A 23,018-nucleotide genomic window follows, 5' to 3' on the forward strand; every position below is an offset into this window, starting at 1 on the left:
CACAGGCAGCAGCTCTTCAAGAACTGCTCCCACATGGTTCTGTACCATGGGGTCCATCCATCCCCCAGGAGCAAACTGCTCCAGCATGGGTCCCCCAGGGGTGGGCGGCAGCTCCCCCCAGACCCTCTGCTCCTGCATGGGCTCCTCTCCACGGGCTGCAGCTCCAGCCCGGGGCCTGCTCCTGCGGGGGCTCTCCATGGGCCGCAGCCTCCTCCAGGCCACATCCACCTGCTCCACCGGGGGCTCCTCCACGGGCTGCAGCGTGGAGATCTGCTCCATGTGGGACCCATGGGTGCAGGGGGACAGCCTGCTCCACCAGGGGCCTCTCCACAGGCCACAGGGGAACTTGTGCTACGTGCCTGGAGCACCTCCTGCCCTCCTGCTGCACTGACCCGGGGGGCTGCAGGGCTGGTTCTCACTCCTCACTCTCCCAGCTGCTGTTGTGCAGCATTTTTTTTTCCCCTTCCTTAAATCTGCTCTCCCAGAGGCCCACCCAGGGTTGCTCCCTCGCTTGGCTCTGGCCAGCAGCAGGTCCCTTTTGGAGCCATCTGGAGCTGTCTCTGATCTGACATGGGACAACTGCTGGGCTCTGCTCACAGAGACCACCCCTGCAGACCCCCCGCTACCAAAACCTTGCCACGCAAACCCAATAAACCACTGCCCCACAGATGTGGTTTGTTCTGAAGGAGCTGAGGGGTATGAGAAGGGTAAGAGAAGAGCCATTTCTGTGACCATTTGCTTCTTAGGTTCCCTCTGTGCTGTCAGCCACAGTCCTGCATGTAACCACAGCTTCTGGACAGAAAACTGTCATCTCCCCCCCACCAAGGCAGAGCCACAAACAGATTGTGTTAATCATCAGTTGTTCCCTTTCAATGCCACAGGCCAACTTCTCTGAAGTGCCTGTAAAACAATCTGCTGACCTCTTCAAAGCAGAGGTCAGCAGTCCACAGCCCAAGTACCAAAGACAGCAAGCAGAGGAATTCAGAAAGGTGCATAGGGTGACCAGTGCTGAGCCAGGAGCTGCAGTATATTGAGGGAAGGAGCACATCCCAGCTCCCAAGCGTACCCTGCCTAACAATTTAGCCACAGCCCATCAGTGAAGTGTCTGCAATTATTTTGCCTATGTGAAATGAAGCATTCCCTGCATCTTTCTGAGTTCATGCAGCCATGACTAGAAAGACCTTGCTTGCCATAGTACACTTGAAAGACTACAGACTTTGATAAAACGGTGGAAATCAAGAGCCAAAACAAGAATCAATGCCATAGCTCCTAAATCTCTCTAAAACAAGGTAGAAAAAATGTACAACTACCATGAAAACACACTTTCTTTTCACTCTATGCTGTTTTTCGTTGCGCGAGCTACACTGGACTGTTGTCTCTTCTACTTTTTATTTTTGTTTAAAGATCAATACTTAAGACAGTTTTTATCCTTTTTTGCTGTAGCTACTTAATACTTCTTCATAATCTGAAGAACAGTAGTAAAAACACTCAATGAGGATGAAGAAAGCACAGTGAAAAGTTTAGGGTAGCAGACACCACTATCCCTAACCTATAGCTTACTATTTATTATTTGTGTATGTCCTATGGTATGAGAGCTCTGACGATTTCTGAGACATGGCGAGTCACTGCAAATCAAAATTACTTGAGCAGACATACCACAGACCAAATGGAATCACATCCTTTGCAAATCTTGCATCTGATAGGCTTCAATTTCTATTTTGCTGACTAAACTAAACAGGGCATTTTGGAAATCAGCATATGGCAACACCATGTAGGAAATCCATCTCTGAGGCTAATCTCCATTCTCACGCACCATTATGTTAGCACTTAACCTCACAAACTAAGAGCATGACACTTTAGAAATTCTTACTCTACTAACAACTTCCATCAGTCATTTAACAGATAGATGAGCTCTAACTTTACCTCAGTGCTTAACATAAAGATGAGTCCAACAGAGATCAGTAAGACAAACTGCAGCGATAACAGGAAATATTCTCTTTTCCACCATTTAAAAATCAGTTATGGTCAGAAACTTAAGTGGCTGAAAAATAAAGCATTCCAGCTTTACTATTTGATAAAGTTGTTGTAAAAGAGCATAAACACAGAAAACCACCTCTTGGACAATAATATCGCACACAACTACAGGTATTATAAAGTTGAAGGAAAGAATTCTGACAACTATCTCCTAAGTACGTCACTTGAGGTTTCTGACAGCAGTTTACTATAACTCTGTCAATAACAATATGCTCTAAAGATCACTGTAAGAAACCTGGGCAAAACTCATGGACCACTGAATTGCCATGTAAACTGAACACCATCTTTACTTATCCAGTAGAAGAGAGGAAAAAAAAATAAAAAAAAATGGTGAGGAGGCTAAAGAAAATTAGGCAAAGCAATAGCTGGAGCAGAATACACACATAAATGACTGCACAGAAGTCTTCTGCCTCCTATTAGATCTCAAGGCACTTCAAAACGTAATCAGAAATAGTACAGTCCTACACTGGCCCTGTCTTCCAAGACTGCTAGCTTTTGTGTGCAGCTGTGAGAGGTGTGCAGAAAGAAGCAGGTAAATGATAATTGTTTGCTTACAGTACCTAACAAGTACTCTAATTATACTCTGACAAGTTCTGCTTATCAAACACTCTTTCCTGCTCCAAATTTACTGCAAAGAAAACATGTTACCAATTCACTTCAGTGTCAAAAGTAGCTGCAAACCAAGAAAGAATATTTATCTTAAAACTCCAACCCTCTTGCAGGAGAGCTGTTTTTGTCAATCACAGGAATTAGGACTGTTCTCACTTCAGTGTATCAGACTCTGGCCCTGCAGAAGTAGATCTGCAGGACTTTAAAGTACATAGCTCAAGTATTTTAAATAAGCTAATAAAAAGTACAGTTCTGGTAGAGTACACTTTAAACAAAGTGAAAAAAATTAAAAACACAATCATGCCTTTTTTTTTTTTTTTTTTTTTTTTACTGTTTAACCTTGTCAAGAAAGAATGAATGTCTGAAATCAGCACTACCAAACATATCAGCTCTCTTCCTTACACCCATCTCGTGTATCTTGGCATAATCTAGACAAGAGGAAAGCAAGACTGGAGTGTGGGGGCTGTTCCCTCAACCATTCCCTGCTGGGTGCAAGGAAAAGGAAACTGACCGTTTGAATGCAGAGGGAACAATGAAGGTACCTTCCACAGACAGACAAGGAGTAAACTGGAATAAGGAACTGGTGGGAAAGGAAGAACTGAGGCTGGGACTAATTAAGCAAGGAGACTAAGAATTAAGCAAGGAGACTAAGAATGCTAACCACTAAAGGAGAAGAGACAGGGACGAGAAAAGACAAGAGGTAAGGGGTGGAAGAAAACAGATCCATTGAGAAGGTATGACCTAGGATCGTCCAAACAAAGAATAATGGGTAGAGAAGGGAGCAGAACCCAAAAATTTTGTGAGAAAGCCAGTGGCAGGGATGGAATCTTTGTGGACTGAGTCAGTGGAAATACCAGGATTAAATAAGAAGCAGTAGTAAAAGACTAGGAACAACTAGTGGGGAAGAACAGGAGGTCTGAAGGGTAGACATTAGGATTTCTTTGTCAAGAAGGTAGGGATTAAAATTAAATACCTGAGAAGCAGAAATTGGAACTGAGAATGAAAATGGAAGTGGAGTAAGGAGCTTTGGATGGAAAAAGATAGGATTAGGACAAGGACTGTCTGCAAAGGGTGAATAAAAGGAACAAAGAGTATGCATCCACCAGAGTACTGTATCCTTTCAGTGTCTGGCTCAGAATCCATGTTTTCAAGTCTCACCATTCAACAGCTGCCAGAAATCCACTGACCATGTCCCATTTCCCCTCCACGAGGATCCACACAGAAGATGACAACCTAGTGTTGCTATCAGTTATTCCATAAAGGTAAGTGGTACAGTTCTCTGCAGTGGATTTAAATGTTACAAATCTGTTGATAAATCAACATAATACACTATCTTAATTTCAGTTGACTTTGCAACCTTTGCAATGTTTTTATAACATAACATACAGTATACACATAGGAATAATTACTCAGAATTGAAATGGGACCATCTGTAGCACGAAATGAAACATCTGCTTCACAGCAACAGCACATGATATTTTAGGACAGGAAGAGAGAATTATGGCATGTGAGCAGAGCAACAGGGGTAGTTAGGATAGCAATTTGTAATCCTGCAAACTGGGACTTGACCAGGATGTCAGAAGTTACCACACCCTTGCAGAAGTTGTTGTGTAGTCTCTAACAACTAAATGAAATGTAACTCTCATTAGTATAAAGAAAATCCAGATTAAATTAAAGCCCTAATCACTTGAAAAACTATCACCAACTTAAAGATAACTTTTCAAAGAATTTGTGGTTTGCTTATCATTCTACTGACAGCATGACTTCAGAGTCATGCCTGTTCCTCAGAGACACAAATTGCCAGTAGAACAATTAATCCACACTGCCGTCCTAACTGCTTATAGTGCTCCGGAAGGACCATGCAGTCACACTCGGCTCCAGGGGTTTTAATGGCACCACACCCAGATGCAGCAGCCTGCACAGATGTGTTACTTTGAGAGCTGAACTCTAAATTCGCCACTGAATAGTGAGAAGTATCATCAGAGTACTGTATCCACTCTGGCAAAAGTGATCTGGCAGCCTCCAAAGCAAATATGAAACAAATTACAGAAGCAACAAAACTAAATTACAAAGCCACATACTCCAGCAGGCTATACTGGCTCATTGCATTTAAAGGGATACTGCCCAATACATTTTTTAATTTTTTCTTTAGGAAAAGGTATTTTTGAGATGAGCAAAAACTTGAAATAGTTTTAAAAACTATCAACCATTTTTTAAAAAATGTGAACATTGTCTCTGACTGCTGGAAGCCCAAATGACTAAGTCACCATATAAATAAAAGCCTGTAATAGAAGACTAAAAATGACCACTCTAAGGTGACTGTCTGAGCTCAGAGAAATGTAAAAAGCAAAAAGGATGAAAAGTAAATTCAGTTTTAATTTGAGATTTTCTACAACACGGTATTTTTTTAAGTGACAGTGTCCCTTTAAGTAAGAATTATTTTGCTTTTCTTAAAGCCACCATCAGTGATTTTGATGGAACTGTTATCTCTAAAGAGGCATTAGGAGGAGAAGGAAGGGGAGGATGGAGAGGTATAGTGGAAATAGCATTAGATGGGGAAAAGGATCTGTTAAGTGTCATTCAGCATCAACCCTTTTACAGCTCCTACTCTGGATCATACAGATACGGACCAGCCGTAATAGGCATACCTAGGAAGATAATTTCAGAGCCTCTCTGCAGAAGACACCCCAGGAAGGAATGCCAGAAGGACTGAGCAGTGAATGAAGCACCGGGTTAATGGAGGACTATCACACCAAAATTACCACAGGGGAACTGGGCAACAAATCAGGTCTACTAAGGAGAAAAAGTCTTCCATTTTGAAACCTGAGCCCATGTGGGTATTCTTAATGAATGGCATGTGGCGTCAGGACAATTTGGAGTCATTCCCAACAGCTGGCTACAGATTTTTCTCCTCCTTCTGGAGGAGAAGACAAATGAAATAAGAGACTCAGATGACAATGCAACCTAGCAGAGTTTGCCTTCTCTTGGATACACTGACAGATTTGCTCATTTTAGAAGAATAGATTTGGGGTGACTAAATGAGCAAAGGGAATTTCAGTTTTCCAGATGGACAAATGCTAAACAAATGCCACTTACAAACCAAAAGTTATCCACTTACTAAGGGATTCAGGAAGTAGCTTTAATTAAAGAAATGCAGAATGACAGCGCAGAGTGATGACATCATTATAGTCATCAAGCGAGCGGAAAAAATGGGCTGAACACTCACAAGTTTGGCACTTAAATGAGATACTAAAAAAAAACACAACAAAAACACAAAACACAACAACATAGCAAGAAGCTTATTAGATGTGTAATGCTGCAAATTGAGCTGACTGGAAACTGGTAGTAGATTGCACCAAAACTGACTGGAACTCTACCAGTAGATTCTCTCCTAACCCTGCAATAAGACAAAACAGGAACGAAGTCATCTACAACTGTTTCCGAAGTCCCTTGAGGAAGCATTTTGTTAGATCATCAAAATACTCTGTTTCCTCAGGAAGAATCAAAAGGGGAAGAGAGAGGCAATGGCATAACTAATCCTTTAGAGTGCTGTTAGCTCTTGGGAGATGGTCAGTTCTGCAGTTCCCATTGTATTAGCATATTTTTCTGAAGAGTATTTGGATGGTAGAATTGGACTTGGCAAAGGAGAAGCAAAATCCAGAATGACTTTCTACTTCCAGCATGGAAGGTGACTGGAGTGAAAACAGCGAATACATTTTGAAATAATTGGCACTGTGGGAAATAGAAGAGGGAGCCTTACACATGGTTTGTGGAATATGCCAGGATCTCCTCTTCCTGAGCTGCAAAAGGGGTTCTGCCAGTCATGTGCAAGGACTGTTTCTTCCTGTTTGTGAGCCAAGGATGGGAGAAGTAGGTAAAGGGAGGGGTGGGAAGGAGTGTCAGCAGGGTTAGTGTCAGCGAGAGGTTCAGCTATACATACCACCCAGATGCAAGTCGATGAGGTCACTGTAATAAGACTCTCCCCAATAGTCTATAACAAGGAATTGGTGAAGACAGTTATTGAATCAGATACCCACCCTAGCCCCACACAATCAAAGCAATATATGAGAAAGACATACAGACAGAAACAAAAAAGACAAACAACACGAAACATGCAGCTATATACATTTGCACATACATAGAATATATATAAAATTGTGTCTCATTTATCCATATATGTACACATACACACATATATATGTATCACAAACATACACATACACATATATATATGTGTCACAAACATATTGGGAAGATGAGGAGAAAATTCCCAGCAGGCAGGCAAGGACTTCCATGGAGAAAAATCAAGAGGTCTACACACAGACACTTCACTTATTTCAGTCTGCACCAGTACTTGACACTGAAGTCTTTCCTGTTCTTGTTGAGAAAAGCAGAGCTATTCTTGTTGCTTTCATGCTGAGCAACATCAGAAGGAAAGACTAATTTCTTAGGTAAGCTGCAGGACAGGTATAAGCATTGATTTCTTGGCAGTGAGTGAGTGGAGAATGCGTGTGTATAGCAAACAAGTAAAAGGCACTGAGTGCTGACACAAATGACAAATACCTAAGTGTGGGAAGATGGGTTTCTGCTAATGACACAGTATCTGTGTCAGAGAAGAACCTCCATTTGTGTGTGTGAAACAGACATGCATGTCCACAGCTGCTAGAGACAGGTACACCATGAGTCTAGCACTGTATAATTATTCTTTAGGGAAGAGACACATGGGAGTACAGAGAGCACTGTTTCTCACTGCATATGATTCACTTGATGAAAAGAGGTTGCTCTTAAATTTTTCAGTATTGATCTGACACTGAAAGACATTTTCCTAGCTCTTAAAAATGACTATCAAAGTTCATAAAGGAGAATAATGGAGAAGAAGAAAAAGCCTCACGAAATTTCAGAGTTGACATATTTTTTCAAGGTAATAATTGAAAAAGTGAAAAATCCACACAGGAAAACAGAAGTCATAACCATGTCCAGACAGGCGAATGCACTATAATACAAAGCACTGTTACATTAATAGTAATCCCACTCTTGGGACACTGCAGAAAAATAGGAAAATTCTTCACTGAGATTATTTTTCTTTACCTTGGCAGTGAAAAGCCATGATGCAAAAGAAAGGTTAAAAAAAAAAAAAAAAAAGAAAAAAGAAGGGATGACAAAAGCTTAGAACACCTTGTATATGATAAACTTGCCACCTTAAATAGTTTATATTCCAGATCATTCTTACTATAAATGCAACTGCCAAAGGGTGAGATCTTCAAAGACATTAACAAAAAACTTATTAAGGCAATTAAGTAATCACAGGGTGTGAGACTATTTTCTGAATCAGAAACTAAATGTTAGATTGAGTATTCAGCTCTTTGAAGAACAGAAGGCCAACTGCACTTTCTCTGAGGCTGAGCCAATTTAAAAACGAAAAGAAGTTATAGAGGAAGGTGCGATTATTTTGTCAACATTAAAGTCACCAATGAACTCCAAAATGTTTCTGAGTGTGATTAGTTGAACAGCTAGTATCATCATATTCCAGCTTGAAAGCTATCAGATAAGGACTGACATTCCTGGAAAGAGTACTGAGCTATTTGTACCTATTGCTAGGATCCAAATTAACTGTAGTCTCACAAGACACTGCTGTGAAGAATTTGACTATCTGCTCAGTATAAGTCACTTGATCAAAACATACTAAGGTTGAAACAAAATGGATGGAAAATAGAAGCAAAAAACAAAACAAAACAAAAGTAAACAAATTCTTACCCACAGTACATTTTTTTGTTCTTACCAGTCCAACTGAAAGACATATTTTTGTAAAACTGGGAAAAGGTCCAGAGGTCAGAGATATGAAAAACTGAAGTTGATGGAAGACTTCTAAATAAAGAACTGAAATGCTTTACTGAGAGAAAAGATAACTAACAGTCAACTTGATAAAAGATAATAAATGACACTGAAAAGTTGTTCAGATGGCCTTGTCTATCTGTTTCTACAATAGAAAAAGAAAAGAATCATTACAAAATATAAAATTATGTTTCTTCTGTTAGGAATTTCAAATATCTAGTAGTAGGAAACTACTATTAATACTGCAAGAAACTTCATATTTAAATGCATGAGATTGGTTCTTTCCCTACAGGGAGGGAAGCCAAATAACCTATTCATTACAGAGCCCAATATCATCTCCAAGAACAGTTAATACTGGTTGGTCTCTATGGGACAGCCATTACTTTGATCCTGCATTGCAATCCTTCTCCATTTACGTGGACAGAGAACGTGCATGGGACACACAATTCCCACCCTCCCCTCTTTCTTCCCCTTGCACAAGCTTATTAAAAGGAATGTATATATATACACACATATATACATATACATATATATATGTATATTCAGATGACAACAACACTGCCCTTCCCCTATTTTAGATTTTGTTTACACAGTTTAATTAGGGAAGAATTGATCAGGGACAAGGGCATTACTCCACACCTTCACACAAGGGTCCTGCTGAATGCAGTGGTCACTGTTAGGTGAATATCTTAAGACAATGCAGATGAGAAGAAAATTATGATGCCCTCCTGAACAATTAATGGATATTGGAGGCAGAAATTAATTGTACTTATGGAAAGTGATGTCACAGACTAGAAAATAAGAAGAAATTTGGTTATTTTATTGCAAACATTTAAAATGTCTGTGCAAGATTAGCTAGAGAAGTAAAGAATGGTGTTCATTTTTAATCTTATGTTTCAGTCAACATAGGTTATAACGTTTTTTTTTTTTTCTCTCAACAGAATGTGGGAAAATTTCTTGTTAATCGCTGGAAATAACTGCAAGAGTTGGAGCTTGTGAATTCTTTATGATGAAGTTAAGCTTCCGTAACTAGAAGCAAAACATATCCTATGGCCTTCCTGAAGAAAAGAGATTCATTTTGCAATGTGACCGACAATTTAATAATTCTGCTAGGAAATTCACAAATATACAAGCTCATCTAAGACTGCTTCATTTTGGGAGAGCTGGAAGTGAGGTGTTATACAAGGGTTTAAGTCTGCAGCCTTCCATACAAAATACCAACTCTTACTCTTGGTCGTATTTTGCCCTTTCTGGACTTTTTTTAGATCACTGTGAAGAATGTTCTCTCAGCTGCTAAGATTTTCCACTTGTGCTGACATGTCTTACTTACATGAATGTCATTTAGCAGCTGACTAATCAAGATGGAGTTCCAGATGGAAAGAAGAAAAGTGAAACGAAGGATTAGAAATAAGCGGTGGTGTTAGTAAGTGCAGTAACTGGCAGGCCAGCCATCAGAGTGGGGCAAGCTACACAGAAATACACAGCATAAGGAAGGAGGCACCACCACAGAGAAAGAGTTGTTGCACAAGGTTACTTTTTGAACCCACACATTAAAAAGCCAGTCAGACCACAAAACCACTGAAGTCATCAAGATTGTTTTGCACACGTGTAGAACTTAATTGCTTTGGTAACCATTCAGACCTGCTGCTTTGGCATGCCTTTATGGAGCACCAAGCACAAACAAACTTGGCGAAGTAGTAATCAGTGGGATGTCTCAACAGACATTTTCTCTGGTGAACCTTCACTGCTTAATCTAGTACCATCTTCACAAGCATAGTGGTCACTCTTCAATCCAAGCAACAAGACAAATCATTTTTCCAGTACCTGTTCCACTTTTACCATTTCTGATTTCTGATCCTTGTAATCAGGTACATAATCCTGGTCTTGTCAGATATATGCACACTGCATTTGCCTGTTGGATATTTGACTCCGTGAAAGTAAGGATTCTTTTTTTCCAGATTATTATGCTACTATAAGCATTACCTCAACCAAGTACTCCTCCACTTATGTTTTGCCAGATCAGGTGAAACTCATTCACTATAATTTCAAGTACACATAGCATTCCTTTAACAGCTTGACATGGATACCTTTCAGTACACATTTGCATTTCTGCTCTGCACAACTTTGTCAAAAGTAGCCAGTGTGCTGGGCTGTGCAGTGAGGAAGATGTTCTGTGATGGTCCCTTGTAAGGACACTGCCATGATAATCCAACACAGTAGAGAAAGCACACACAATTTTGTAATTACTTTCTGATGTACAAACAGGGTTCTCCTACTGTGACAGCTTTATGTGAATTGCAGCTAGGAAACCTCTGCAGTTTTCTAGCTGTAATATCCATTAATACGCAGAAATAGAAATCCACTACTAATAATTGGAGGATTACCTCCTGAGCCTCAGGCAAAGACAAGTGAACTAAGTCTCTGCTGTTAGGTAAGCCTCAAGATTAGAAGAAATGTGAGAACAACAAGGCCTCAGAAAGATAGAAGAAAAGGGAGAACAGATTCACATTGGACTCTTAATTCTAGGGTATAATGGTCCAATTACCTCTAAAATCCAAGCAGCTATGGACTACTGCACAAGCATTCGATAAGAACACATTAAAGAGCAAACCAAGCTCTGCTGGATACCTGCTTCTCCCCGAAGGGCCTTCTCCACAGCAACCCCTCTCTCCTCCAGTTGTCTCTGCTTCTCTTCTACTTGTTCAAGCTGCCGCTGGATGATCTGTTCAGAAAAGAAGGGAGTAGAACCTCACCAACAGTGATTCTGATCTGTCAGCAGTACTTATCTAGCACTAAGTGACTTCAGCCAAATCAGCATTTTGAAAAACAAGTATTTGCATTCAACAATACAGTGCTTTGAAAGCTAGCATCACAGTTCCCTCCGGTGAGGACACCCTCACGCCCTGCATCCTAGCATTTTGTTTTTACAGATACCTGGATACTCACTTATTTGTTACAACTGGAATCCCGTTCCTAAACAATAAAGTGAAGGTGTTGCCATCCAGTCAGCTGATCCCCTACCTTCAGTTTTAAACAAATTCCATCTCCTACAGATGGTGCCAGCAGATTCTCTAGTGATTAAAGGTTAATTCGGTAACGCTGCACCCACTAGCATAATTTAGCAAAGCAATCATTGGCGCAGACTCATCAGGTATTATCTTACTACCACTATTCGATTCAGTGAATGGTACCACACTCATCTCCTGGTAGGAAGGTGCTATGGTCATTATTTGTCATTTTTTTTTCGCTGCAAAACTATTATGACAAGTTTCAGTAATTCTTCCCATGTCTGTGACATGGTACCAAATTTGATAGACAGAGTAGGAGTAGAGGCAATTGTAGAAACAGAGGAAAGTTCTGGTTCTGGTTCCTCTTCTGATACACTCAGAGGAATGTCAGGATCATGGTGCTTTCATATGGAATTAATTTCCTGCCATGACAAGAAGACTGTGAGACACTACCTGAGCTCTATGTAACCTCTTTAGCTCTTCTTGCTTGGCTTGTCTGCGAGCAGCTTTCTGTACTCGCCGAGTCAGCTTAGCATTCAGCTCTTCTTCTGTGTAGGCTCTCTAAAGGAAGAAAAAACAGGAGATTTTATTTCCATGCCCAGAGGTATGGGGGGAGGGAAAACCATTTTCTCTTCCAAAATCTCAGAAGGGAGGTGTTCTGTCTTTGCCATGACTGTGACAAAAATCAAGCTTCTGTAAGCAAAGGTGTTCACAGTGCAGTGAGCAAAAATTTCAGGGTCAAATCAGGAGTGAAGAAGCATATAAGCCAACTGCAAAGCTGTGATTTTCTATGATGTCCCATTTCTGTCTACCATTGCTATATGGAACCTCTCCACAAAGGTCAAATACATTTTTAACCTATTTCTCAATAGATTTAGCCTAATGAACTTAGTTAAATCAATAAGACTACCATATAAGTAAGTCATCTTTATTTCATTTTAGAAGAGGGTATAAGGCATATCTACATGAACAGTTACAGCAGTATAAGCTAAGAAATTAATATAGACTATTGTAGCTACATAGGTATTCCACTCTTCCGACATAAAATATTTTATTCTGGAGCAAGAACATCTGTATTTGAGAGTTATGCTGATATAAGTGGTAATGACTGCGATATAAGTGGTAATGACTGCCTGTGTAAATTTGTGCAATTTTTCTCTGAATCAAGAAGGCAAAAACACATTTGAAAGCAGAATGATGTTCTGGTGTGAGAGGAGAAATCCCATCTCAAGAACCATGCCACAAAACTGTCCGGTATAAAACAGAGCAAACAATCTCTTAACTAAAACTAGAATATTACAACACCAGAAGCCATTCAATAGGAGAAATCCTGTGTTTATAGAGATAGAAAGGTATTTCTTCCTCTTCTTTTCTCCCAAGAAAACTAGTTTAAAAATACATAAATCTAATTTTTTAAAGTTACTGAAATGGAGTTTAGCACCTTTTCAGGTAATTAGTTTGTTGTGTTGTAATCTAAGGTGGGCTTCCTTTCATATATTTCAAGAGCACTGAAGGAACTTCACAATTGCATTAAACAAACCATGGTGAAGAGAAGAACTCTCTTCTCTTCCCACATACATGTATGTGGTCTTTATGGGACAGCTGGACACAGATGTCTTCCACTTCTGGTGAGATCTCCAAGTTTAGCCAAGTTTAAGGACAAAACGTTAAGACAGACCACCCCATAAATTTCCTTTATCTAGTTATTGCACAACCACACTGATCACTCTATCTCTGTTTTACTGTTCTCAGTGAGTAGAGGTTTTTAACATAGGACCACGTCTCTACTAAAAATTCCTAAGAGAGCAAGCACTATTGTTAGAGCTCCAAGAAGTTAAATCTTTGCTTTCTCTTTTTTAATGCAAGATCTACAATGATATCCAAATCAGAAGGAAAAGTCACACAGGGTGTGAATTTCCTACCCCCCTTAACACTGGTGTGACTGTGAAGACAGGACGATAACAATTTCAGAAAGCAGCAGCATTCCTGAAATAGAAATGTAATTTCTATCTTGATTTTAGCTTGATACAAAATTTTACTGAGATTTCAGTAAACCCAAGAATTCTGAAGGACAATTTTGAAGGAAAGCATGAAAATTCACTTAAACTCATGTTCTAAATATTAAAAACAAAACACATTCATCTTTAATAGCCTAGAAACCCAATTTGTTCTGAAGCTCAAAGATCACCCACATCCCTCTGTACGGTGCTGCACTTTTGTGCACTGCTAATTGCATGCATTCTAACAAGTCAGACAATTTGGAGCTCAATGCATTTTTGGTAGATAACCTCTACAAAGATTTTTCTGCCCATGTCTGCTAACATCTCACGCATGCACAGTCAATGTTTGTGATGTTAGTGTACATGTGACGGGTAGCTATGGATTCGATGGGTTAATATAGGGACATACATGCAACAATGGCCAACTAGTGGGAATGGAGACACTACCTTTGACGAATATGATCTCTTGAATGCCAAGGCGTGTGGTACATAAATCGACTTTAAAGGGGGAATGGTAAAGGAAAAAAAAATAAAAAACATACAAAATGAAGCAAAATCAGTTCAACATTGAAAACAGATGCACAGTTAAAAAAAAAAAAAAAAAAGACAAAACTATTTTTAAATGCAATGTAGAATTGTGCAAATGCTGAACGTGGCCCAGACTGGTTAAGCACAATGGAACTTCTGTCCACAAAATCAAGTTCCTAGCACTCCTCCAAGGTAGCACTCCAGGCAAGTAGCTTTGGTAGCCTCTTTCAAGATGCAGTCAACCTGAAAATACTTTATTCTAGAGGAATTCTTTGGCCTTTATCCACCTATGGATTTAATGTCCGCTGACAAAGTAAGCGTACATACACATACAAAGTTTTGGCTTACGATCTGGAATAATGGTTTGTTTGCTGGGGGATGTTTGGTCTGAACCTGCTCATTCAATCACATGTTACTCTGTCATGCAACTTTTCCATTCAGACTTTTTTACAACCTCTTCTGGAAGCTGTGTTTATTTCATGGTTTTAAATAATCTCTACTTCATAGAAATAATTTTCCTCATTGCTTTCTGACTGGAGAAACACCAAATGGGCTCAGAGTGGGTTACATGTCCTACATTAGGGGAATCTCACTGTCTAAAAAGAGAACCTCCAGAGAGCCTGAGGAGCTAAAATTAGGAGAAGAAAAGAAAAAAGAAGGTGAAAAAATAGAGAGAAAACATGAGATGTTCATGAGGAGAGGAGGAGAGGAGAAGACTACTACCTTCTCTACCCAAGAACATTCTAAGTTACATTGTACCCGAATATAAGGCAAGTAAACTAGCTAGGGTCTGTGAGAGAGGTGAATTTCCCTTGAGCCATGAAGTACAGAGGGCATTGTGCCATTCTGGGCAAACAGCCAGCATTTTGCATTTTCACATTCAATTAACTAAAAACAGTCACAAATGAAAAGCCACAGAACAACTTAAGCACGTATGCAAACACCAGTAAAAAACCAAACTACCTGCGGTAGTGAAACAGTATCACAACTGCACAGGAACAATGACAAACACAGGCACAATGACACACACCTATACACAAGGAACCCACAGGGCATTCACATTAGGAATTCATTACAGGATACTGCTCTTGAAAGACACTACAGTAAACAGCACTGAAGTAATTCACTGCTGATCACAAAGAACAAGCTAAACGGAGCAAGCTGTCTGGGAAGCAAGCTCACTATAATTACTGAAAAAGCAGCACAAGCAAAATTTCAGTTTAGTGAAGGGGTTCACATAAAAGTTATGCTCCACAGAAGAAGTAGACTTTTACCCACAATAAGTAGCAGGTAGTTTGTAACTTAGAAAACATAACATTCCCACCCCAAATCTGTACAGACACAGTTTTGTCAGTCCCAAAGTTCAGTTACATTTCTTCTGACAGCAACGCATTCCAGTGTTTGCACGTGTGTTTTACATCCTTCGACAGGATGCAGTAAAATTAGGTAAGTGGAGTTCTCATATTTATTCTCTCTAAATAAATTTATACTTAAAAAACATTCCTTTAGAAAACAGGCAGATGCTGAGCACAGAAATTCTTTGTAAGTTCAGCAACAGCAAAGAGGAGAAAATGAGATGCTGCTGCCATACCCTTGGCAAAACCAGTAAGATATTTCGAGTATTAGGATTCTCGCTATCTGACAGCTATCCCCACAAAGCCTAGTGACGGTATCTTTTTCTGCAAAAGCCATTTTAAATGAAAGTAGCTCAGCACAGAAAAAAAAAGGCAATACCCAAGGCATCATCAAGGCATACCCAAGTCTGAAAACAGGCATGTGCCTTACCGAAGCCCCGCTTCCTCCTGAAAAGCATAGAAGACAGAACAGTAGCTCTGTAACTCTTATCTGAACCCCCTGTATTGCACTTCTGTTCTTTGCTAGCCACGGGTACCTCATTCTTCTGCATCTCTTGGAAAATGCAGAATTTCTCATGAAACGCCTTGAGGGCATGCAAGGAGGAATGAAAGGGGGAGAGAAAAAAGGGAATCAAATAAAACAAAATAATCTTCCTCTCAGATCAACTAGAGAGAGAGAGAGAGACTGAAAGGGAGGTAAGTAAATACAGAAAATTCCTACTTATTTCATCAATTTCTTCTACCAGTCTTAAATTTGTTAGTTTTACTAATTCATTCCACTATATGTACATAGAAAGCCTTTCCTATGACATTTCCATTTGCAGTACTTCCAATACCTTTGCCATCTGAGACAAGTATCAACTAGATTCTGTTACTTGAGACTGACTTCTGTAACAATGCATGAAAGGTTTGAGACAGGAGGTACAGACCACTGTGTTCGTGACACTACTCTCTGAGATAATCTCTTCTTCCTGTGATTTTTAACAGGTGTACCAGGCACCACCAGGAAAGGATAGGAAGAACCAGTTTTTCATTCTTAGGCCTTAGCATTCTGTGGGGCCAATGAAATCTGAACTTATTCCTCTAAACCTTGGAAAGTCTGCCTAGCAGAGCTCAGAAGCTAGCAAGAATGGAAGAAGTAGAGCAGATCCTTACATTTTCTACCAGTAGTGGAATTCCAAAAATGAAAAGTGCCATTCTAAAAATGAAATAAATAACTTAAAAGCATCTAATTTTGGCACTTAGCTCTCACCATATTTTTTCCATGTTGCAAAAGTGTATTTTTCTCTCTGGCCTTTATGAGGTTGTACTGGTGTCTCCTGTGTTCTCTTCAATAACTTCCTTAAAGCACCACTTAAAGTGAAACTATTTTGGCTAGAAAGCCGTTGATATATCTTACACCATCACATCATTGCACTAGCTAGGGAAGGTCACTCAGAAATAAGAAAAAACTTCCTCAGAAGAAGCAGAGTTCACAACAGACCACACTGGAATGAAGACACCAGGCTAAAAGCAATTACTATATGCTGGGATTTCATAAGGAATCACTACATATTTCATCTTCACATTTGTTATCTTCAAAACAGACATATGGAAACACTCAGGAACTACCAAGAAATCCTCAAACAAAACAGGGTCAAAGCGGGAGAGACGAGTGATTTGTCCTCTAAGAAGAGAAGGTACTAATTTACACCGTACACGTTCTCTTCTCCCAGGAAAAATATGGCAACCTGCATGAGTTGCAAACCGCAACCTACAGCTTACCTTTTGGTTGACAACCTGTCTTGACTGTGCTCTTGAGGCATGAACAAGTATATTCCTGCCTGCAGTTTGCTTGGAATTCTACCACATCAATCTATCAAAGAGGCTGGTAAAACAATGTTCTAAAATTGGACCCTTACAACAAGCGAGGACTATCTCATTGTTACTTTTTTTGCAATAACATTGCAGCTAGTGAAAGTACTCTTCTGACACTAAATTTTTGTTTTCCATAGGTTATTGGCATGCTCATAACAGGGACAAAATTCACTATTCAGACTGTGATACTCAGTTGTAAAGTAATGTCACAATGAGACAGCAGATCCTTCATACAATAACAGTAGGGAGTAGCTTGTAATTGTGAAAACAAGTGAAACCAACTTATTTGGGATAGAACAGCCAGTCAGCTTCCAGGAAAGCCTGCTCCACAAAAGAAAAAGTAAGGATGACAAAATGAATCACACATCTTTCCGCCATGGTTCTGAGCCTCTAATCTACATGATTACAGGATCCCTCTAAAATGCATTCTCGCCCCTGCCTACCTCTCGCTTGGATTTCTGGGAGGAGCGTTCCAGAACATCGTCACTGGAGAGGTCAGAGTCCTCCGAAAAACTCAGGTGCCGACGGAGCTGCAAATCTGAGAAGCCAGGAATAAAAAGGGGAAGTTAGAAAAACAGTGACACTACAACAATGCATTTCTCCCCATAAACATTTCAGAATTCGGTAAGCTGTTTGACTTAACTTCAAAAATACACAGTCGTAAGCAGTCTCAGCTGCTTTGCCAGGGATTACACGGTCGTCGGAAAAGCACTGCTTCACAAAATGATCAATACTAGTTAGAAGCTTCATTCTACGCATGCATCATTTCTGCAAACAGTGTTAAAAAGTCATGGCCATAATTCTTCCGTTCTGCTGTATCAACGCTCTTATGAAAGATACACCATTTGGATGACAGCAGCAGGCACTATTTTGGCTATTTTTACAAGGCTGCAGAAATGTAATGTTTTGTTTTGATTATGTTTATGGCTAACTTATTTACTGTATCACATGTAGCCATTAAACATCCCTGTCTACACTTGATGGCATGTGAGACATACACGAGACCAGAGAATCCACACATTTAGATCAGCAGACAGTTGTCAGATCACTGAGAACACAGGAGTGACTGCATCTCTGCAGTCTGCAGTATCCACAGAACCAGGTTGAAATAAACAGATCACCCACGGAAAACTTGAGGATCAGATTTAAAACAGAGATGAAATGAATGTCACAAGTAAGCTGACTCCAGCAAACGGTGCCTATTTTTCAAATCATCCAAAGGCAGAAAATGGACATGCCTTGTACATATCTAGAGTGAAGCTTCCACTTAAGGATCCTTTTTTTTTTTCATTGGCATATCAACTAATTCTGTAAATACACAAAAACATACAATTCTAGCTGCTTTACTTATTCCAATGTTCTCATTTGACAATGAGGATCAGTGTCATTCAGCACAATATCACACAGCCAAATTCTTTCAAGGATACCCAGCTGTATCACACATCTATTATACCTGCAGCTGTAACCAATGGAGAAGCTTTGTGCTTGCCAGAATCCACAGTAGCACTACTTGAGGGAGTACTTGGGCATGATTTGTCATCAGCCTTTTTCTTCTTGTCTTTCTTATACCCAGAGAAAACAGACTTCCATAAAGACCTGGATTTTGTTGTTTCCTCTGTCCCACCACTAGATTTGTCAGAAAGCCTGCTGTCATTTTTGGATTTCTTCTCCTTTTTGTTCTTACGAGGGGAGAAAAGAGAAGTTCTTTTCTTACTCTTCCCACTGGAGCCCTCTGAAGAGGTGACAGAACCTTCAGGTCCAGCCACGTCAGCAGCAGGAGTGGAGAACTTCTCACTAGCAGCGTCATGCTTGAGCATGGACCCCTCTGCTATTTTCAAGGCCAAATGTTTTGGAGAGTCATAAAACAACTCTTTGGTCTTCAAAGGCATAGAAGATGCCTTTCGTGACCTTGTGGACCCAGCAGCAGCTGCAGCCATCTCCATATCTTTCATCTTACATAACTGTTTAGCCATGGCATCACGTAGTGCTTGGCTCTTGACAGACTTCTCTCTGGCTCTCATTCTTTCTTCAGCAAGCTCCTTGGCCTCTGCAGAAATTTCAGGCAATGCTCTCTTCTTTTGGTTAACCCCTCCTTCCAATGAGGGCAGACCACCATTTTCTTTGACCAGTGGCAAAACAAGTGGTTTCTCTGGCCTTGGCCTACTCGTAGGAGGGGTAAAGAACTTCTCCTGAAGGCTTGTGTCTTCTGTCCTGTCATCATATGTGTCCTCTACATCATCAGCAAATGGAATCTCATCCACACTCTCTGCAAAAGACTTCCTCACGTCATCTTTTTTGGCCTGGGTTGACTCTTTGACAGCAGAAGTTGGCTCATGGCATGGGGCAACAGGAGGCGTTGATGCTGGTGTTGGAGGTGACTTGGATTCGGCCTCATTCTGCCAAACTGCTTGATGCCTCTTTCTACGCAAAGTGGCAGGTTCTTCATTTTGAGGAGGTGGTGGTGGTGGACTTGATGGAGGAGTAAGCATGGTAGAGTCAGAAGTGTTGAAGCTCTGGCTAGCCAAAGTTCTCATGTTAGATGAGCTCTCCTGGAGGCCAAGTCCTGAACTGCTGGATACATCTCTCTTTACTTCATTGGAACTCCTCAGTTCTTTTTCTGATGGAGATTTTGGAGTGAGCAGAGAAATCTGCTCGTTTTCTAACTTGGACAGTCCCTGCCTTCTTGGGGCAGGCTGGGGCTTCACAAGATGCATCCTTTCATCCCCTGAAATACTCTCGCTATTAAAAGCCTTCAGGGGAGTTGTCTCAAGGGCAGGTACAGTAAAGTTTGACTCTGAGCGTTTGTTTCTGTCTACTGGGGTGAGTCCTAAGCTTCTCCGGATTTCAGCACTCTTCATCCAGAACTCTTCCACGAGGTTACTACGTTTCAGAGCTTCTTCTGCAGTAGTAGGGCTCCCCAGTTTTTCCACTTCACTATCCTGACTCCTAAGAACCAGTTTGGCTAGAGGAGTAGACGTTAAGGCTGGGACAGGCTGGAAACACACTGGAGGTTCCACTGGGGATGGAATAGAGGTTTCAGAAGAAGGCAAAGGCTGGGAACAGATAGGTGTTTGAGAAGATGTTGGGGATGAAGCCTGTGTTGGTGCTGCTGGCTGAGATTCTGCTGGAGATGTAGGTGCAATGGCTTCTGGTGATGCAGCCGGCTGTGATAACACTGGAGAGAGTGGCACCAAAGGGCTTTTAGCTTTCCTGTCTTTGGGAATTTCATCTTTTGGTCCTTCCTCAAGAAGGAAAGGCTCAGGAAAGAAGCGTGCCTCTGGAGATTTTATTGCACAGGATACTGCAGCCAGGGGATCTGTTACATTCTACAAAATACAAATAAAGGAAATATTAATAGTCACTTGGCATGTTAGAATGCTGTTCCATTTTTTGCTGCTACACCACCCAAGTATCAAAATATGAAAAAAAGCCAAACACCTATGACATCTCACTCCTAGGCCTAGAATGTTGCTTAGGATTCCTCCTCAGGAATGGATCGTTTTTCTGTCCCATTGTATACAGTCTTTTGTACATGACAACAAAGCAAATTTAATTGTTGGAAGGAAAACTGCGCTAAATTCTGAAATCCATTTCTATCTTCTCCTGCTCTCCCTTTCAATATCCAACTCTGTATATAGTGGTGGTCCCTCATCTCAGATAGATTTCGTTCAAGTCTCTCAAGCTCGTATCAACCCAGCACTTCCTGCTGGCTAGCATCTGCTGGAATGTTGTCTTAAAGCAAGTGGTGCTTTCTCTTTTAAGAGCAAATTAGGCTGCAATTCCCTTGACCTTTAATGATCTGAGAAGTCTTGTCTTTTACCTCCTATATGGAGACTGCCACATTACTCAGTAGCACAATTCTTAGTTTTAACATATATGCCTTTGGCACAGGACTCCTCTTATTGAGTTCTGGCATTATCTTTCCAATGACATCTTTCACACCAGCATTCTTTTGCATGCAGAAAGTTTGGTTTAACTGATACATGAGCATTAGAGCACAAACCTCCCTGTGTGCTTGTATGACATCAAACACCCAGGTCTTAAGTACTGCATTTATGCACTGTCCTGATATAAAGAATAACTTTGTCTAACAGAATCATTAGACAGGCCTCAAAAAAAAAATCACCCTCAATTTTAATAAAAAGAGAATGTTGTCAACAATTGCTGTCAGGAAACTGGCCTTATCCTATAATGTGTCCATTGTACGAGTAAACTGGTATATGACAAAACTCTCTAGGAAAGTCTAATCACTTTACAACTCCGTAAAAAACAAACACTGGGGGGGAAATATTTGAATTAAACAACTCAAGAGTCATGTATTTCCATTCTTACATCCTATTAGCTGGAAACACCACAGTAAGCTTGCATGCTGACTCCAGAGCTGACACTACATCAGTAAATAACTTAGCTTTCTTGAGCTAAAATATGTTGTTACTCTAGAATAAATAAGCACTGCCTTGGTTACTACTAAGTAATACAATTATAATTTTGAATTGCAGCTGTACAGAATCTGATTTTGGTACAGAAAGGATAGTAAAACCAGGATAAACAGGAAACACCGTACTTATGACTCCCTTCATGCTTTATATATATCTCTTGTTAACTGTGCATTGAAATGAAAATATCCTATAATTCTTTTTTGATTTTGTGATGGGAACTTGTGTGACTGTGATAGAGCCACCACACTTTGAAAGTAGGAAAGAAGACTTAAGTCTAAATAAAGTCAGATTTCAAGAAGGTCAGCATCAATTACAGAGACAGGAAAGCAGAAAAGAGCACTGCTGTCGTTTCTCAGTAGTTTATCCAACTGTTCTATTGAACTTCAGGTATTAAACAGAAAACTTGAAGGATTCTCTTTCTTACCTCTACTTGTTTTGCTTTGGGACTATCTGCTGGAGACAGAGGAAGAACATTGTCACTAGCTGACTGGATAGGGATGGGTGGCTTGCATGGATCTACAGAAAGCAAAAATATGTTTAACAAAACAAATGAGACTGCTAATATTCTAAATTTTTAATGTTACACACAGCTAGAAATGACAAAGTCCTCAGCTTTTTACAAATTCTAGATTGGACATCTGGAACCTAGTCAAAACTTTGTAATTGTCCAAAACAGTACAAAGTGTTACATAAAAACTTCTACAAGAACAAGCAGTTAGATGGGCTCTCACACTTTAGGAAGCTGTAATCAATGGACTTGGAACATTCTTCTCAAAATGTTAATGCAAGCACATGCCTGGCCACTGAGAGTAGTGAGATGGTTCAAATCCAACAGACTGTCTTCTCTTAAAAAATCAAATAACTGTATATATAGACCATCCAGAATGCAATTACAATCATTCCAACACTGGTGGGAAAGCTATTACCTTCTGTCGCACTGCAAGAAGTACCTTCTGCTCCTTCTTCATCTTCTTCGTCTTCAGAGACTTTTAGTCCTGGCTGTTCTGTGTCACCTTGATGTAAGCGGAACTCGGCTTCTGCATCAGATGGGATGTCATCTGATCATTAATCACACAGGTTGGGTGGAGGAGGGGAGAAAAACAAGAGATCTTGGATACAAATCCATCAATATGTGTTTATTATTTTCACAATCTTTCATAATCTTTTCTTTCAGTTCACATGGTGCTAATCACTTTTATCCTGAATACCTAAATGCTTCACTTCTTTCTGCATGCTATTAGAGTCATTTAAGCAGTAAATGATGGATCATTAATCAAAAGTACTAAATAGGTAGTTGATGTCATAGCTTCTCAGTTTTCTGGACATTTTTCAAATGTTTTCTGACATATGCAGTTC

At 40.2% G+C, this 23,018-nt stretch overlaps 1 protein-coding gene across 5 annotated transcripts in view; it reads right to left on the reverse strand.

The window, feature by feature from the left end:
• Positions 1–23,018, reverse strand: part of MICAL3 (microtubule associated monooxygenase, calponin and LIM domain containing 3) — a 158,955-nt gene that overhangs the window by 12,680 nt on the left and 123,257 nt on the right. Inside the window, exons 30-37 of one of the 5 annotated variants that reach the window (XM_035550765.2) lie at positions 22,589–22,720; positions 22,087–22,178; positions 18,677–20,549; positions 17,667–17,761; positions 13,931–13,981; positions 11,937–12,044; positions 11,104–11,197; positions 6,584–6,634 (exon numbers count right to left, since the gene is read on the reverse strand). In XM_035550765.2, coding sequence (XP_035406658.1) covers positions 6,584–6,634; positions 11,104–11,197; positions 11,937–12,044; positions 13,931–13,981; positions 17,667–17,761; positions 18,677–20,549; positions 22,087–22,178; positions 22,589–22,720 — 2,496 coding nt within the window. Of the gene's footprint in view, positions 1–6,583; positions 6,635–11,103; positions 11,198–11,936; positions 12,045–13,930; positions 13,982–17,666; positions 17,762–18,676; positions 20,550–22,086; positions 22,179–22,588; positions 22,721–23,018 lie in introns of those variants that run through there. The other 4 variants (XM_050715459.1, XM_050715466.1, XM_050715470.1 and 1 more) reach the window with 4 other exon arrangements.

Source organism: Cygnus atratus, chromosome 1 (assembly GCF_013377495.2).
Source record: "Cygnus atratus isolate AKBS03 ecotype Queensland, Australia chromosome 1, CAtr_DNAZoo_HiC_assembly, whole genome shotgun sequence".
In the NCBI taxonomy this organism is placed as follows: Eukaryota; Metazoa; Chordata; class Aves; order Anseriformes; family Anatidae; genus Cygnus; species Cygnus atratus.